General features: G+C 41.4%; 1 protein-coding gene across 1 annotated transcript in view; it reads left to right on the top strand.

The window, feature by feature from the left end:
• The window catches only part of tsc22d2 (TSC22 domain family 2), a 37847-nt gene extending 22892 nt beyond the window's left edge, over positions 1-14955 (top strand). The window contains exons 2-3 of the mRNA XM_037114379.1: positions 12006-12057; positions 12458-14955. Of these exons, the coding sequence (XP_036970274.1) occupies positions 12006-12057; positions 12458-12748 (343 nt within the window). The 3' untranslated portion in view covers positions 12749-14955. The remainder of the gene's footprint in view (positions 1-12005; positions 12058-12457) is intronic.
• The last annotated feature ends 2080 nt before the right edge of the window (positions 14956-17035 follow it).

Genomic DNA, 17035 nt, shown 5'->3' on the forward strand with positions numbered 1-17035 from the left:
GATTTGTCAGGCAGGCTGAATGACTCTGCCAAGGATATTTAATTGGCTCCCAACAAACTTTGCAGTTGAGGTGGCAGCACATTTTTCATTCAATTCTTTCATGTCAGATGTGTTTGGCTTGTCAATTCATGACATGATATGAAGTTGTCTGATCAAAGATCTTAAAGAAAACAAGTCCCAGGTTGGGTCCCAGGACATGCTTCTTTTGAGGGAGTCTTTATGGCATTGTCAGTGATTTTAGTCATTTTAATTTAGTCTTTCACGTAATCAGCCAAATTTGAACAGTGTGAGCTCTATGTTATAGCTCAAGGATTGACCCAGCTTGACTTATTCAGGTGTAAAATTGACAAATTCCTTTTAAGCCCATGGTTGCTCTTGGAACAAAACCTGTCTTAACTAAATTAATCCTTTGATCAAATTTTACATTTGGCAGCATTTGATACAAACAATCGCTGCTCCTAAAATAACTAATTTCTGTTATGTCATTGTGAGGCAGTACAGTATGTGTTTGAACACATTAATGAAATAAAATTGGAGACAAAGGGATTAGAAACATACATTATTTAATTGTATAATTATTTAATTAACACAGATCATTTCAGGCTATTAGCAGGTAAAAGAAGACGATTATTGGACTACAACAGATGTAACTGTCATGAATCCAAATTTGGGGTGTGAACAATGCATTGCAGTCAGCACAAAATGTACCAATGACCAGGCCACAGAATTGGCACCAGCCACAAGATAAATGTTGGTAAATTACGCAAGTGCCTGGTAATTATTAATTTTTTTGTAACATTTACTAATCATTTGGGTGGTGGTTAATTTTGCACCTGATGTCCGTGTGACCATATTCCTCTTCAAAGTGAGCTGCTCCAGATGAGATGCAGATATTTAACAACAGTAGCAGTTGCGCAAGGGTGTAGCATCAAATCTGGCAGAAGATTCAACACTTTTGTTTGTTCTTCATCCAGCTCATGTTTGCCTGTGGGCTCTGTGACTAACAGTGCCGCTTTATTCAAAAGTTTCCGCTAACCGCAGGTAAACCCAAGGGAGGCGCCGCATTTCACCTCCCTTTGTCCAGAGCCAGCTCTCCTGCAAGGTCGGACTTGTTGGAAGTGAAGGGGGGATTGCACACAAACAGTTTAAGGGCATGAAGGAGCATTCCTGAAAGTGATTGCTTTGTGAAATATGTGAAACCTCAACTGGGCAGCATGCCCCCACATTTCTTTTTCATAACCAGCTGTGGAGTTTTGCGCAAGTTTGTACTATGAAGTGGGCATCAAACCATGCTTGGCTGTTTAAAGGATGCATGTGCTGCATCTCTGTAGGCTCAAATATGGCTCACAAAGATTAAACTTGTAGAATAATGGGTTCTATATAAGTCATTGTAACCTTGTGGCAACACTGAATTCATGTTTAGGAAATATTTGTTGTTGTAGCTTTTGTTCGGTTCCAAGGATTTTTCTTGGCCTCACTGTTAATATTAGAGCTGTAATGATTACCTGATTAATCACTTAATCAATTAACAGGGAATGAACCTGCAACTATATGTTAATTGATGGGTAAGTCATTTTCTTAATATTCTCTGGCTCCATATTGTATGTATATTGCTGTTGGACAAATTAACTTTTTTTTTGTTCAGATACCGATATCGGAACATCTGCGATGCACATCTGTGGATACCTCTTGTTTATATGTGTTGTTATTGCAGTGTTAGGTCAGTTTGACTGCCTTGTAGTTTATTGGGAGTCTCCACCGGATGCAACATGAGGCTTTATTTTGACTGTGCAGTGTTAAGTAACCTCAAAGTAAGTCTTGTTGGACTGGCAAGTGGGTTAGGGTTAGGTTAAAACCATCAGGGTAATCCTATCGGAGGCAGAGAAGAATATGCCTTTGCCATCCTTGGGAGAAAAAAATATTGCGAGCAGTTTAAACAACTCCCAAGGATTAATTCCTTAGAGTCTCGTTGTCTCTCTCACAAACACTAATTGATAACTGAGGCGCCTATAAAAAGCCTCTCTTCTTCTTGCAGAGGCTTAAAATTAGCCATGTCTAGAGGCACATATGAACATGCTTCCATTGCTTGAAGATTTACATTGCAATAAGGACAGAAGCAGATTGTCGAGATTCTTTGTGCGTGACATTTTGGTCCGCTATGCTGCAAGATTGCTTCAGGATATAGATCATTAGGATCATGTTGATGGCGTGCATGTTCCTGCTTTAAAAAATCTCGCTATGGAAATGATCATTTAATTTTAAAAAACTTTTTTTTTTTTTTTTACCTGAAAACTGTTTTGAGAAAATAAAGCTAAATGTTGTTTCCCTATTTGGTTATTTGAGTATTGGCATCCGAAGTACTTTTAATTCCAAACTCAAATGAACTTCAGTACATTGAATTACATTAAGCTTGTTGTGTCGTCGGATTAAACAGCAGTTAACTGTGTTATTTTTTCACGTTCCTCTGAACACAAACTCTCAGACCTGTGTGTTTCTATAGGTTAGCTCTGTAAACTCGACTGGCTCAGTTAGCTAAACACACTTCAGGACTCTGCTGCCTTATGGCTGCTAACAGCTAACTTACTCTGATGCTTCAACACAAATTAGTATTTTTCAAAATGCAGCATCAGCACTGGCAAAACGTAGGGTGCATACCCTGTTGGTAGTGAGTTTACTGCATCCTTTTTCAGATTTTAATGTAACAGATTGTTTTTTTGTTTGTTTTAGATCTTGCGGTGAATAGCCTCCCTCTATATTGACTAAAAATCCACCATGTCCAAAGGCACATTGAAGATTTACAATGCAGTAAGGACAGAAGCAGTTGAGAATATTTGATTTATGACTTTCAGTTCAGCATGCTATGGGGAATTTTTAAGTGTGCCAGGTATGCCTTGGGTTATAGGTTAACTGTTTGGATCAATAGATAGCATGTTGATTCCTATGCCCATACATCTCACTATGCAAATAATTTTACTGGCATGACACTCCAGACTTACTTTTTACAAATATCCTAGAGCAGTCCCGAGAGACAATTTTATCCAAACTTAAAGTATTTTCTTATATTTACTAGGCCATTTACTTGTTTTGCAATGTCACATCAAACAGTACTTTACTATTTAACGCTTTATGTTCCTCTGAACAAAAACTCTCCTGTGTGTTTCTATCGTTAGCTGTTAGCTATATTGGAGGCGTCACAGGGAAGATCTCTGTTTGTTCCAATCACATTTTCTATCATCACTGACAACGTGATCCCATTAGTCTCAAACCTTGGAGTCTCATTTTACTGTGCAAGTAAAAAAGAAAAACCTCTGACTGTGCAGTTTTAAGTAAAGAATGTAACAAGGTCATATTCGGTGGTTTTGGTGATGATTTTCTTAGTTGGTTCAGTTAACAGTTGTATAAAGAATGCATATGGATTGATTTGTTCAGGATGGATTAGTTAAAACAGAGTACCTGGAGGAAGGATTAGGTAGTATTCTCCTGGGTGCCTCCTCTGTCCTTCACTGCACAGAATATCAGCTGATAATTATCAGCGACTGATGGATCTGGGCATCCCTAATTTTCACAATTTTCTGACAGCTGCAGTTGACTATATTCGTGAACATTTTTTTTTTTTTGACAGGGTCAAATTCTTAGTACAACTACATATTATTTCCTCTCATTTCTCAGAGATGAGCTTTTTTACAGGTTTACAAAACTGATTTACAAACACAGGTTTTCAAACTATTTCTGAACATTATTTCACAAGCTCAAAATCTTAAGGACCCTCATTTGGTCCCATGTGACTCCACTTCACTCTCCTCTAGTTAACAGCTCGTATTTCAACTGCAACAAGCGAGAGATGAATTTATTTTAGCTGAACTAAATTACAAGTTACTCTCCGCATTTGTAAACATTCCAGGAAAGCGATTTGTTGGTCTGCTGAATGGAAACACTGTGAGGCTGCGATTGGTCCCAAGCAAAGCAACAGCAGCCCTTTTACTGCCCTTGGTCCACAATGATCAACTTTATGATCACGGACAATAAAGAAAAGACAGATTTATATTCCGACTGAGTGCACCTGATCAGTGGCCCCATGCTCAGCCACTGAGAGTTACTTGATCCAGACCAGGTATGCGATCGCTGTTTATGGCATAGAAACAAACATTTCATTATTGGGAAATGAGGGAGGAGGAGGAGGAAAGTTGAACGTGGGAACGCTGCAGCCTCACTCTTGAAGTTCCGACAGGAAAGAACCGTGCCAGTGAAGTGCTTTTTTTTGATTAATTGATAAATGACAGCAATTTGTATTTTTAGAAACACACAATTGATTCATTCAACATCTGTTACTGAATTATTACCAAATAATCATTCTTGGCATAAACTCGATTGGAAGTACTTTCTCTGTCACACACACACACACAAACACACACACACACACACACACACAAAAACACACAATGTAATTGTTAACAGGCTGTGGGGCATGTACACAGGACTTAGCCACATTCAATTTCAAGGTTTTTCTTTGAGGCACTTAGAATATTAAGAACATAATTTTGAACAGATTACTCAGTGGTTGTACAGGAGGTTCCCCCCTCCAGCCAAATCTCTTAACGCAGAGCCTTGATGGACATGGCGCGACTTTACGTTGTGAAGAGGTGGGAGGATCTGATAGATGATGGATGGAGATCATACCCATCAGAGATTTTTCCGACGTTTACATAACAGCCCTCACTTCTCAAAGGCGGCACTGTGCGAGGGCAACGTTTTCATCCTGTCAACTTATCTTTGGAAACTTCATGGATGTTTGACCTGTATTTATCCAGGGAATGATTGCTGAGCATACATGCCTCTTTTACAGCATCGTCTTGCTTCACAGTCAGCCTATTAGAGACATTTACACCTGGGAGAGACCTAATATAACCAAAGGCGTCTACTTGCGCTAATACATGCACTAATAAGAAGCCAAACAGTTAGGAAGGGGTTGCACATTTCACCTCTAGTGTTGACCTTAAACCCCTTTTCTAAACATTAAGATAACTGTATTGATTCAAGCTCAAGCCTCACAGAAGCCAGAGTGAAAGATGGTGGGCTGAGACACATATCAGTGTCAGTGTTTTTGCAGCATAGCCCCTAATGACATTAGTCTGACCCAAACCACACACTTCAGAGAGAAAGCCCAAATGAGGCTAAGTCCTTGATCCCGTGATAAATGCTCTGCTGAATACAGAAGGTCGTTAACGGCGAGGTGCCAGGATTTTCCCATTAAAGTCTTGGGAGTAACACTATTACTCTTAACACATACCAGAGGGGTCCACATTGAGCCAAACGAGTGGCACAGGCCCAAATTGTTCATGTAAAAAAAGAAAAATAAAAGGCAGTGAAATGTGATCTTGGGGCACATGTTACATGCTGAAGATCTGGTTTAAATTGTGCAGCATTGTGGCCCTGATTATTTAAGCCTGCCTGGAGTCCCAGCTGTGTTTGTTAATGGCTGCGTATTGTGACCATCAACGTCCACATGCAGACACCCCTGCTGGCGGTTATTTTGGAGTCTAATCAACGATGATGATCCGCTGTCTCAAGAATTCAGATTTTATCAGGGCCTTGATCCCCTCTCACGCTCCCTGTTGTCTGGTTCATCCGTCTGCTAGAGCTGAGCGCGTCTTCAGGGAGGACATGCTGGTGGTCTTTTGAGTACGTCATATGCATGCCGAGATGTTTGTGCACAAGTCTGGGGTTTATGTAACAGGCGAGTGGGACAGTTCCTTCGGTCTGTTTACGAGGAAACGCGGTGGCAGCAGACACACCTACTCATGACTCTGATTTAGTGCTGGAAAAATAAGACTTCCATCACCAGACAGGAGGTCCCTTCGGTCTGTCTAATTTTGTTTAGTCTCCCATTGTGCAAGTATGGACCGCCCTTTATCCTTTATGTAGTCGATACTTCTCAACAATGCGGCATTCGAAAAATCCGCCGTGTTGCTCAGAGGGACGCTCATCCTGTAGCCGTAAAAAACATTTCGGAAGCTTTAGGACAAAAGTGGTTTGTCAAGAATCCTTCTTCTATGGCTTGTTGCTTCAAAGTCTTTTTGGGGAATGTCAAAGACAGGTCACCAAATACCGAGTAGGCCTCATGTATTACGTCACTTGTTTCCCCCTTGAATTACTCAGGTTTCAGGCCATTTGTTTGTGACAAGCATGTTGATGGCATGACATGCATGTCCATAGTTTCAGGTCTCACTATGCAAATTAACATGAGACTGACTCATACTTCGCAAGTGAAAAAGTAAACAACTTAAAAGCCAAAGAATTGTTATGTAACAGTGAAATTAAGCTTGCTCCAACACAAGATTCATGTAGGAGCAGTTCGTGGCTTTTAATTGCATAAGTCTTCCCTGGTTTGCCAAGTTGTCAGGGCATTGTACTTTTCAAAAAGACTCAACTATGTTGGCTAAGAAGTTGAGATATTTTATTATGAGTTCAAGACATACTTAGTTGATTATTTGACAAAACATTTATGTGCAACTGTTTTGAAAGCCAGTAAATCACATTAGTAATTTTTAAAATGTTAATTCTGAACATTTGCAGATTTTCTCCCATTTGATGTTTTTTTTGGGGGGAAGTATTTTTAAACAAGGGCTGAACAATATGCAAAAGAAAATCACATTGGGATTATTTGTACAGATATTGTGATTGCGTGTAACATATTTAGTGGGAATGATAGTTTTTCCATTTTGCTTGCTCTGAAGAGAAAAAAATAAATAAAATGATGTGATTTTTGCTGGGGTCTCTGCCAGACAGACAGTATTTGTGGAGAAAATGATTTGTAGGCACAGTTTGCCCTCACCTAGTGCTTAGCCATATTGGCATTAAGACAATTGGTGCCCATTAAACACCTCCTAAAGCCTGAAAACTTTGACTAAAACTATTTCTCAGTCTCTGGAGCTGACGGAATCAAACACTCGAGCGATGCATCTTGTCTTGATAGGTTAATTTTTGCAGACTTAAAGTTAACTGTATTTATGATTTAAAGTGTTGGTCAGATAAAATAAGCAGTTTGAAAAAGTCACTTTGGGCACTTTTAGCTATTGTATGGCTTGTTAAAGATATAAAAAGTAAAATAGTATATTTCGGAATTAAGTTAATCTCCAGTAAAAACTTTTCAGTCCCTCGTGTAACTGATATTGATGTGTATTTTATGAAAAATAAACAATTCACAGTGGAGTTTTTGTGGAAAACTGGATGCGAACGCTGCCATGATCTAATTTATCTAATGTGACAGGTAAACATGAGAGGCTTGTAGATCCCTGTAAAGAGCACAGTCTTTCAAAAATAATGGTCTCTTTGTTTCCAAAGTCATCATTAGTTTATTTGCAGTTGTTTTCGAGCATGTCAGTAAGTCAGATTTAGAGGCCACTTTCAGTTCTCTGAGCCTTTTTCAAAACATGTGACATTTCCATGGTCATTTATAGCATTCGGCTGACATGACAGAATAAGTTAGTGATTGTAAAAAAAGTTGAACTCGCTAGATCACAACTACAAATGTTAATGAAGGGTCGGTCAGAGCTGCGATGACAGGATCCCTGTGTCTATTGAGTTGTTTTTCGCTCATTAACATGGATGATGAAAGGTAATTATTTGAAGCAAGATAGTTCTTGAGTGAGCTTGTAAAATGGAAGCTTCTAGTTCACTTTGGGGCCCTGACAATGAATTCTTTGTGATCATTTAGACATGACTAAACTGCTCTGGCCCGGAGCAGCCCTGTGAAGTTTTGTGTCGCGGCTAATCGGAGCCTCTGCTGACCTCCACTGGCGTCCCAGCTGAAGTGCACCTCTTAGGAACAGTCTATATGAACTGGGCTGAATGCGTCTTAAGAGAACAACAGTTAGTCGTAAGTGAGCGCGCTTGTCTGTTGTTACAGCCCCCACCCTCTAGCTATTGTTGTGAAATACACTTTCCAAGGGGGGGGGTTATCACTTAAAGGCTGAGGTCTGGTTTATTCAGCTGCCACCCCCCACAGTGAGTGTTTGTATGCTTTGCGACGGGGACGTGTGCCGGTGCATGTGTGCCCTCAAAGGAGAGAGCGCATTGGATTTCTGATGCTATGAAACATCATGTGATGAACCCAGAGGCATGGAGGAGACCACACTTTGCTTGTGCACGTGTCTCCTCTGATGTAGAGCGACGCATGAAGTCAGTCTCGGTCATCATATCTATCTGTCTATCTAAACGCCTGTTGAGCTTTTTCCTCGGAACGGCTTGCAAGAATGCGAGCAAAGCCGGGTGGACTTCAGCTGGCGTCAAAACCAAAACTCGCGGTTCCGGGACTGTTTTGATAGTGAGGAACTGGACTGTGTACTGTCGCAGCGTGATGGTGGCTCTGACACAGATGTCTCGGTTTAAAGGCGCTGGCCTCTGGGCCGGAGGTGTCCGGAGTTGGAATGTGCTGCCTTGTGGTCCCGGAGATGTTTGGGGGCATGTGTTGTGCTGCTGAAGTCTGCGGGGAAGGCCCATGTTGAGGTTAACGCAGCGAGAGCTCCTTATATAAACCACCACATGTCTTCCTCCTTGAATAAAATGTACAGTTCGCTTTGTTGTGCTTGGACATCGAATGGCAACAATGAGTTTCTGTCCCCCTAACTTTTAACATTTCGTGTAACTGCTACGAGACAGATCTCCCGGTCACTTGTCATGTCTCCTGTGGACATTCTTCTGTCTCTCTTTGTCCCAGATGTGTAAATGCTCAGTTCAAAGCGAGGAATGTGTTCTCCTCGTGTTGTTTATCAGACTTTCGATCGCACGACCGAGCGAGTCCCTGGTTGTGGAATGTAACTCATTTACCCCGCTGTCGCCACATCAGTGTGGATCTGACATGCTGTACATCGGCTCCAATCTGCATTTATGATATTTCTAGAGGCTCTGAGTTGATAAATAAGTTAATTCTTACGTTTCCTCACATGTTGGACTCTTCAGGAGCAGTGGAAATGTGAAATGCTGCATTACAAATTTGATTATGACTTGTTATGGTGACTCATTTCACTGATGTCAGCTTAATGTCAACGTGAGCAATAAAAAACGTGTGAGATCTTTATCACTATATACATAATATACATTTTATGTCACTCAAACCGCATTTCACACTCGATTTTGATGTTGCCTGCACAGATTTGATGATTTCATAGCTTGAAGTTGTTTTTCCTGAACACTAGTAACAAAATAATCACATTAAAAGGGGGATGGACCGTCCAATGTGTGGAGAAAACAAAACTGCGATGTGGAAGCAGTAATGGACAGATTTAATGGCTCATTTGATTGCAGAGGGCTCCAAACCCAATAAATGTAATTTATTGTAACAGAGGGAACAGGTACAACCAGATGTTGATGATATGATGTTGTTCGACCAGAGGCTCTTTGTCAGAACATGCAAAACCACTTTAATTAACGTTTGGCTTTTTAATAAGCCGTCCTGTCCCTCAGGAGTCCTGGCATGTGAGAATTTTTTTGACGGTTGCAGTTAATAAAGTAGTTTGTACAGGCGGCTCCCTTGGAGTAAATTAAGTGGAGACTGGAGGGTAGGGAGGAGGAGGGAGAAGCTCAGCCCCGCCCCTCTGTTTTGTCACCATGTGACTGAGCGTGCTTTTAAGAGACACACGCTCAGCTCCGAGTTTTAAGCGAGAAGTATTTGTGTTTGAACACTGAGTCAGAGGAGTCGCACGACAGAGAAACTTTTAGAGCAACATGCGCTGCAAAATGAGCTACAGCCTGCCCTGCTCGCCGGGAACCTCGCCGACATATTCGGGACGTTTGATGACCTACAGGGCCAGATGCGTCAGGTAAAGGACTTTCATATACCATCTGTGTCATTTGTTTACGATCGGACAAGTCGGCGTTCATATGTCCTGTGTGTTTTGTGGGGGGTTATGTCCCTTTGGCGGCGCGTGTTATGTTTTATTGTACAGGATGAATTCCCTCCTACATAGGTGTTAAAACTTAGTGGCACGTTCCCACTCCGGGTACTAAAGTGATCTCATTCAGATGCATGTCGGGTTGGAATCCCGTCTTCCCAGTGTCCATTTGCTCTCGCTCCGTGCCCCCCTCCCCCTGCATCTGTTTGTGATCTGGAGCGCTGTACGTGCCCTCCAGCACGCAGGGGAGCTACATGGACACGCTGGAGAGACGGCCGGTGATTCAATTGGTGTTGTGTGGCGATGGTTACTTTCAACATTTTAAATAAATCCACAGTAAATTTGTAGTTGGCCTCAGCTTTCAAGAAGACTTTTTTCCCCCCCTTTTTTTGGCCTGCACTTGTTTCTCGTCCAATCGGCGAGAATTTACGCACAACTTTTACGCACAACAAACCCCCATTCACCCAAAGATTTAAACACGTCAATATATTTTGCATACTATATTTAGCGTGTATCAGTCCTCCATCTCCAGTTTTACGTTTGTGTTTTTAAGACAAGTCGATCCAGAAGAGATGTGTCCGACTTTGAGTGCTTTAACCCTGTGTATTGTACTGTTTTGTTTTTGTTTTGAACGCGTGCTTTCTCGTCGGACTCGAGTCCCAAACTAATTTTCCAAACATCACTGGATGCTGTGTGCACAGTGTGTTCCCCTCACGTCTCAGATTCACGCCACAGCTCCTTCTAGCGGCGCAAAAACGCTTCGGTCTGTCTTTGTGTTTGCGTCCACATCCCAGCAGGGCGGTGATTGTGCAAGCAGCCTCGTCTGTCGTGGCGGATCACGATTTTTAAAAGATACTCCCGTTCCGCGAAGTCAATCCCGAAACTTGGCATCGTGTCTGTTTCCGCGAGGATCGTGTGCGTGGCTTTAGTAAGTCGGTCTTTCTTATGTGCAAAAATTGGTTGTAGAAGCGATTTCGTTCTTTGTTTCAGGGGGGAAGGGGTGGTGGCAAACAAAATGTGCGCTGCTCTCAAGCCAATATGTAGATATGTGGGTGCACACAGCCTCAACTCTGCTGCTGAAAACGGGGTTTTTTGGTTGAGATTTGCCTGATTTATGAGAGGTGAAAAGCGACATCAGCCGCACCCCGATGCACAACTCCCACCCCATTCCTGGCATGTAATCAGGTTTGATTGCAGTGGAGGAGGCATGCATACATTTAAAGCAGATGTCACCGCGACTAATGGAGATGTCCAGTATCCAGAAGCTTTGTTATGCGAGCTTTTAGTAAGAGGTATTGAGAAAACAGTGCTTAAACTTCATTTAAATGTCTCTAAAAACCCTTACAGACAAGCACAGTAAGATGATCATGCTCTGATTCAGACATGACTGTTTCACCATCATCAGGATGTCTGGTTTCACTGATGAAAGACGTCACACCAGGCGCATCAGTTGCTTCTGTCTAATGGAAATTTACTGTACTCTACTCTAGCCTCCTGACAATGCAGGCCTACAAATACACCTCTGAAGTAAAAGACGTGTTTATGATTTTTGTTTTCAGCCATTTTGTGTCTTTATGCAGTAATCTTTGTCTGTGAAATGTGTCTAAGCTGCAGGTTTCCCCCCTTGATGCTAGAGCTGTAACCATTATTTAACTGATCGTTCGGAAAATAAATTGGAGAGCTGATTTACTGTTGAGACATCTTTACATCTCACCCCCTCACCTTCTAAAAAAAACCCCAAAAAACAACAAGAACACCATTCCTCTTCGCCCGTATTGACATTGAAAAAAAGCTCAGGAAGAGACCATCTGATACGCTTCCTGTTAAGTGCGCTAAAAATAGTCATGTTTTTTTTATTTTTGGTCCCTGTGTTTTGGATTCCTTCTCAAATCTCCTCATCTCATTCTCTGGAAACGGATTTGACCGTTAATCTCGGCATCGGATATTTGTTTAGCGTCCCAAGGCGCCAGTCAATTCATGTTTGGGGTCATGTTTGGCATTCACTGTCACTGCCAAATCTGGTCCGTAACGTGCCAAAGAGCTGATATCATCTAAACTATGCAGAAGACATGAGATGAGTATCTTGTTGTTAACTGTCGCTCTCTGTCTCTACAGTGCATCCGGTGCCAGCGTCGTTGCCATCGATAACAAGATTGAACAGGCAATGGTAAGTTTCCACACATTTTAAAAGCTAAAACAAGAGGTGACACACATTCCCTGTAAGCCTTGACAGTGACCTGTTAACCAATGAGTTGTCCCAATTACACAACTGTCTCAGAGCTGATGAAGGCAAAAGTGACTTGGAAGAACATTTAATCTTATACATGACAAATTTACCTATATTTAGCTCATGAAAGCTCCCACATTTCCTGGTCTGAGCACCCTGCCTTCTTTCGGCCTCTCTTCAAAACAACACAGCTCAAAATACTGTTTAATTGTTCACGCACGTTCACTTCACCTCGAGATTTAAGATGTCAACACTTACACTTGCACGTTGTCAGGTGACATTTTCTGTTGTTTGTTGTTATTCATGTGCTTATTATAGTTTCCTTTGTCTCGTGTTACAGGATTTGGTGAAGAGCCACCTGATGTATGCTGTTCGTGAGGAGGTGGAGGTGTTAAAGGAGCACATCAAGGAGCTGTACGAGAGGAACTCGGTGTTGGAGCGCGAGAACGCCGTGCTGAAGTCGCTGGCCAACTCGGATCAGCTCGGTCAGCTGTCCACTCAGCTCGTCCAGAGCAGCAGCACGTCGCCGCCACTTCTGCAGCAGCAGCAGCACCCGCTCGTCACCAACAACAACAACAACAACGAGGGGAGCCAGAGTGTCCCTCATCAGCCCAACATCACGTCGGCGTGATTCCCCTTCTTCAGCACACACACTCAAACACACACCACCCACGGACAGGAGTGGAAGATCCTGTTAGTAATGACAACAACTGCTCCCGTCCCCATAGCTCCATAAAGCAAAAGGCTTGGCTCTGCATTCAATATGCTCCATTCGAGGAAAAATCAACAACAGCAACATCTTTGTTTGCCACCAAGAGCCATGCTTCAGTGTGTGCACGCTGCCGTCGCCGGGCCTTCACATTATTAAGACATTTTACCACCCTGTCAAAGTCTTATTCTGTCCCCCGTGGTAGGCTGCAAAGAAAGCTGAAAAAGGAGGAGTGGCAGGGGAGCCGGTGCACACCATAAAACTGCATGCTGTTCTTGTGCAGGGGATGGTGTCAAAGGGGCGCAGAGAGCTTGATTTGTCTGGGCAAAAGTGGTGGAAAAGGGCGGTGCAATCCTGTGAAGGGACTGACGTAGGTCCTGTAACATCCAGCAGGGACTGTTCCTCCCGTTATCCCCATGCCACATCACTCTCTGGCCCAGAAGAGTCCAGAGAACTCGGGGTGGGGCAGGTCGTGGGGGTGGGGCAGGTCGTGGGGGGAGTTGGGGAGGGTGGGGATGGAAGTATTCGTCCTGCCTGAGCGGAGGACACCAGCGGTTGCCTCGGCATGAGTGGAGCAAGTCGAGAGCCTCGGCTTGTAATATGCTGCAACAAATGCTTGTGTTGTTTTCTCAGAGCCACCGTTCTTTGACATGAATCATTATACCTTTTTTTTTTTTTTTTCATTAGTTCAGTTTTAGTATTTGCATTTATTTATTTCAGGGCTGCTATTTTCATAATGTAAGTGAACAGTGTCATGGAGATACTTATTAAAAACAAAAAAGAAAAACCTTTCTCTTTGGTCTTTTGGTATTTTAGAATCTGTCAGGTATTAAATTTGGTAGTCTCTCCTGCAACAAGTTAGATCTCAGTAAGTAGGCAATAAGTTCCATACTAGAAAACCTTTTCTTCTCATGAAATAGTGCTAACACTAAAGCCGAGCTTACATTAGGTGAAATCCAGGTTGAATGTATATTTTGTAAAGTGTAAAGTATTAAGAGCGAGGAGGGTCTGTACAGGAGAACACCTGTTGTTAAAGATGTGATGGGATGTTTCGATAAAGAAAACTATTAATGTACCTTTTTTTTTTTTTTAAGACTTTCTTTGTCAAAACAAAAAATAAATAATTTGTGGGTTTGGTTGGGGGATGAAAAGCTGTGAAAATTGTTTGACCTACTTTATAACCAAAGACGCAAAGCTGTGTAAGTCTTTTTTTTTTTCATTTTTAAATGCACACTCATACTTTTTTTCTACTCTCTCCTTCCCTATATTTTTTTTTTTTGTCGCTCTTTTGCATGTTCTGCATGATCTATAATCAAACCACTTTCTTACCTCATGTTTTTATCTAGCACTCTTTATTTTTTCTGTCAGTCTGTGAATGATTGTGAGAGGATTTATGAATGAGAAAGGGAACAATGAGGTGCAGAGAGGGGGCAGAGTCGAGAGGGAGGAGCAAGATAAAGAATGGAAAGGTGTTTGTGTCGGGGAGGGAAGGGTCAGAAAAGGAGCCATCTTTTTTTTTTGTCATGTAAATGCTGTGTTGACTTTCATATGCAGAGAAAAGGTTTTGTTACATTGCCGATTTTAATGTATTTAATGAATGCAGCATTTAGATTTTCGATCGTAGTGTACCAACACTTTGCTTACAAAGGAAAAACAAACAACTAGACGAACGTTATCTGCAGAAAACAAAAACGATGGAAACTATTAAACATTTCACACTTTAAAAGCCGGAACCCAGTCGATTGTGTGCGAGCATATTATGGGATGTCCTGTCTGTGTCATGTCTTTTGTGCCTCCTGCGCCGTCGCCTGCTGTCGCCAGGCGATTCGGTTTCTCTGTGGCTTAGAACCAAACCAAAACGCTTGGTAAATGTACAATCAGTCATCTTTTTACAGGATGGACTCTATGATTTCCTTTTTTTTTTTTGCAAATGGGCTTATTTCTGCACTCGTTTAGACTTTTTTTTTTTTTTTCGTTTTTCTTTAGTTTGAAGGAGATGCCGTGTACATGCCAAGTGTACTGTATGAAAGTGATCACTGAGCCTTGGATAAAATATCTTAATGCCCTTGTTAATGTGCTGTTTCAGACAATTTTAGTTTCCAGTCAAAAATAAATTACTGTTTTATTAAGAGAATGTCTTCATGTGCCCTTTTTTTCTTATTACATTTACTCCTCACAGTAGTGAGATTGCAAACATGGGTCTGCAAAATACTGAATAGTTTCATGAACACATTTTCCCAACAAGTCTAACAGTGAGCCGGGGTGCACGACACCAGGAGCCTGAAACTGAGGCAGCTCATTGTACGTCAGACATTATTATTTTCACCTGTGTTTTACTACTCTAACGTGGCAAAGTGTTGTCCCTGAAGTAGCTTCCAACATTAATTCCCCTTGGGAGTGTGCAAAATTTGTCCCAAATGTTGAACTTGGACTTCAGAATAAAACCTCAGCCCTTCATGTGCAGGAATTTACATCTCTCTCTCTCAAAGTTACTTCAAAGTATTATTACATGTATTGTTCAGTTATCTATGATAAGAATATGCTTTGTCAGAAAACAAAATAATTTGAGGTAACTTATAGTTTACTGAATGTAGATTGTTTGGAAACCAGCACACAAGGAGGAAGTGGGTCAAGGGTTATTCCAATTGTTTTTTAATTTCCTGCAGAACATCGGGCCGACATCATGATGAACAGTTTAATGCAAATCGTTTCCCATCGCAAGTTTTACATTTAGATGAGGATTTAGACAATTTGGGATTCATTTTATGACATTGTATGCTTTAGTTTACACTCCATTTCAGTTAAATTTTTTTCTCTCACAAAATAAAATGTTTCCTTTTAATCCAAACAGAGATGTTAAATAAATCACAACAAAAATATCTTATGAAAGGAAAAATAGAACAAAGAGACAGATTGGCCATGGACAGCAAAGGAGAGGAACATTTAAATACAATTGATCTATAAAATGAATAGATACAATCAAACAACAACAAATAATGGCAGTTTAAATTCCAAATATTTTCAAAAATACAGTTTAAGAACATTTAATTGTGTCTCTTTTAGTTCAGAGCTGATTCAGTGTGTAAAAGGAATAAGTGTATACATTGTCTCGTTATTTTCTCTATTAAAATCCCCAAATTTGCAATAAACTTAATTGTTTGGCCTTTACATTCAAAACTGTGAATAACAAATCTAAGATTCACTTTTCACAGTGTCTCTGCAGTGTTTCGAAATGCCAACAAAAATCCATCTGATCAGTTCGTCTGTGATGTGAAACTCTCTGGTTCTGCTTTTCAGATTGTTGACACGGCATTTCCAAATCGCAGTCATCTGTAAAAGAGCTCAAATCCTCAAATCCCGCAGCTCCTCAGAACAGCAGGGGACTCTGATAAAGCTCCTCTGTGGAATCTGATTGTTAGTTTGGAGGAATTTATTTTTTTCCAACAGGGAAGTAGATAATCCCGGTGAGTTCGCCTCAAGGAAACACGAGACAAAACAATCTGCTTCCCCTGAAGCAGGAATGGAAGTTCAGATTGGCATGGAAGAATGTGTGAGACCCTAAGTGATGACATGTTGAGTCTCTAATCACCTGGCTGTCATCACTTCAGACGTGATTTATGGCGTGCCTGCTTAGAAAGGTGGGAGTTTTCAACCGTTCATCCACTGACATCACCTGTAAGCTACCAGTGTGTAAATCAAGTAGGAAATATTAACCCTAAAGTCAACTCGTTGCTTTTTTTTATAATTCGCTTAAATCTTTCTGAAAGGAAAGGTTCACCAAAACAAACAAACAAAAAATCACTCATTGTCTCAAACGAATGCATAAAACAGCAAAACATAAAATGGCTCCGTACAGCTCCTCTGGTGTAGTCGAGTCTGCGGAAGCCCAAATATCTGAGATCGCTGAGATGTCCTGAGCTTTGTGTGCAATTTTCAATGATTCTGCCTTTCTCACTCTGATTGTCGGGCCTACAGTGGTGGAGAGGGTGGTGTTGTGACGGGTGGTGACAAGACTTTTTGACCCCGCTGTTCTGTATGTATTCTAATAATCAGAGTGCTTTCAGTGGTTCAGCCCTGCATTTTATTCACAATATTTAGTGTTTTAATCGCGTGTTTTACCCCAGCACTTTGTGTTACAATGCTCCAGAAATGTTTTGTGTACTACCCCTTTTCCCTTTAAGATCCTTTAAGTGTGTGTGTGTGTGTGTT

Source organism: Acanthopagrus latus, chromosome 11, assembly GCF_904848185.1.
Source record: "Acanthopagrus latus isolate v.2019 chromosome 11, fAcaLat1.1, whole genome shotgun sequence".
In the NCBI taxonomy this organism is placed as follows: domain Eukaryota; kingdom Metazoa; phylum Chordata; class Actinopteri; order Spariformes; family Sparidae; genus Acanthopagrus; species Acanthopagrus latus.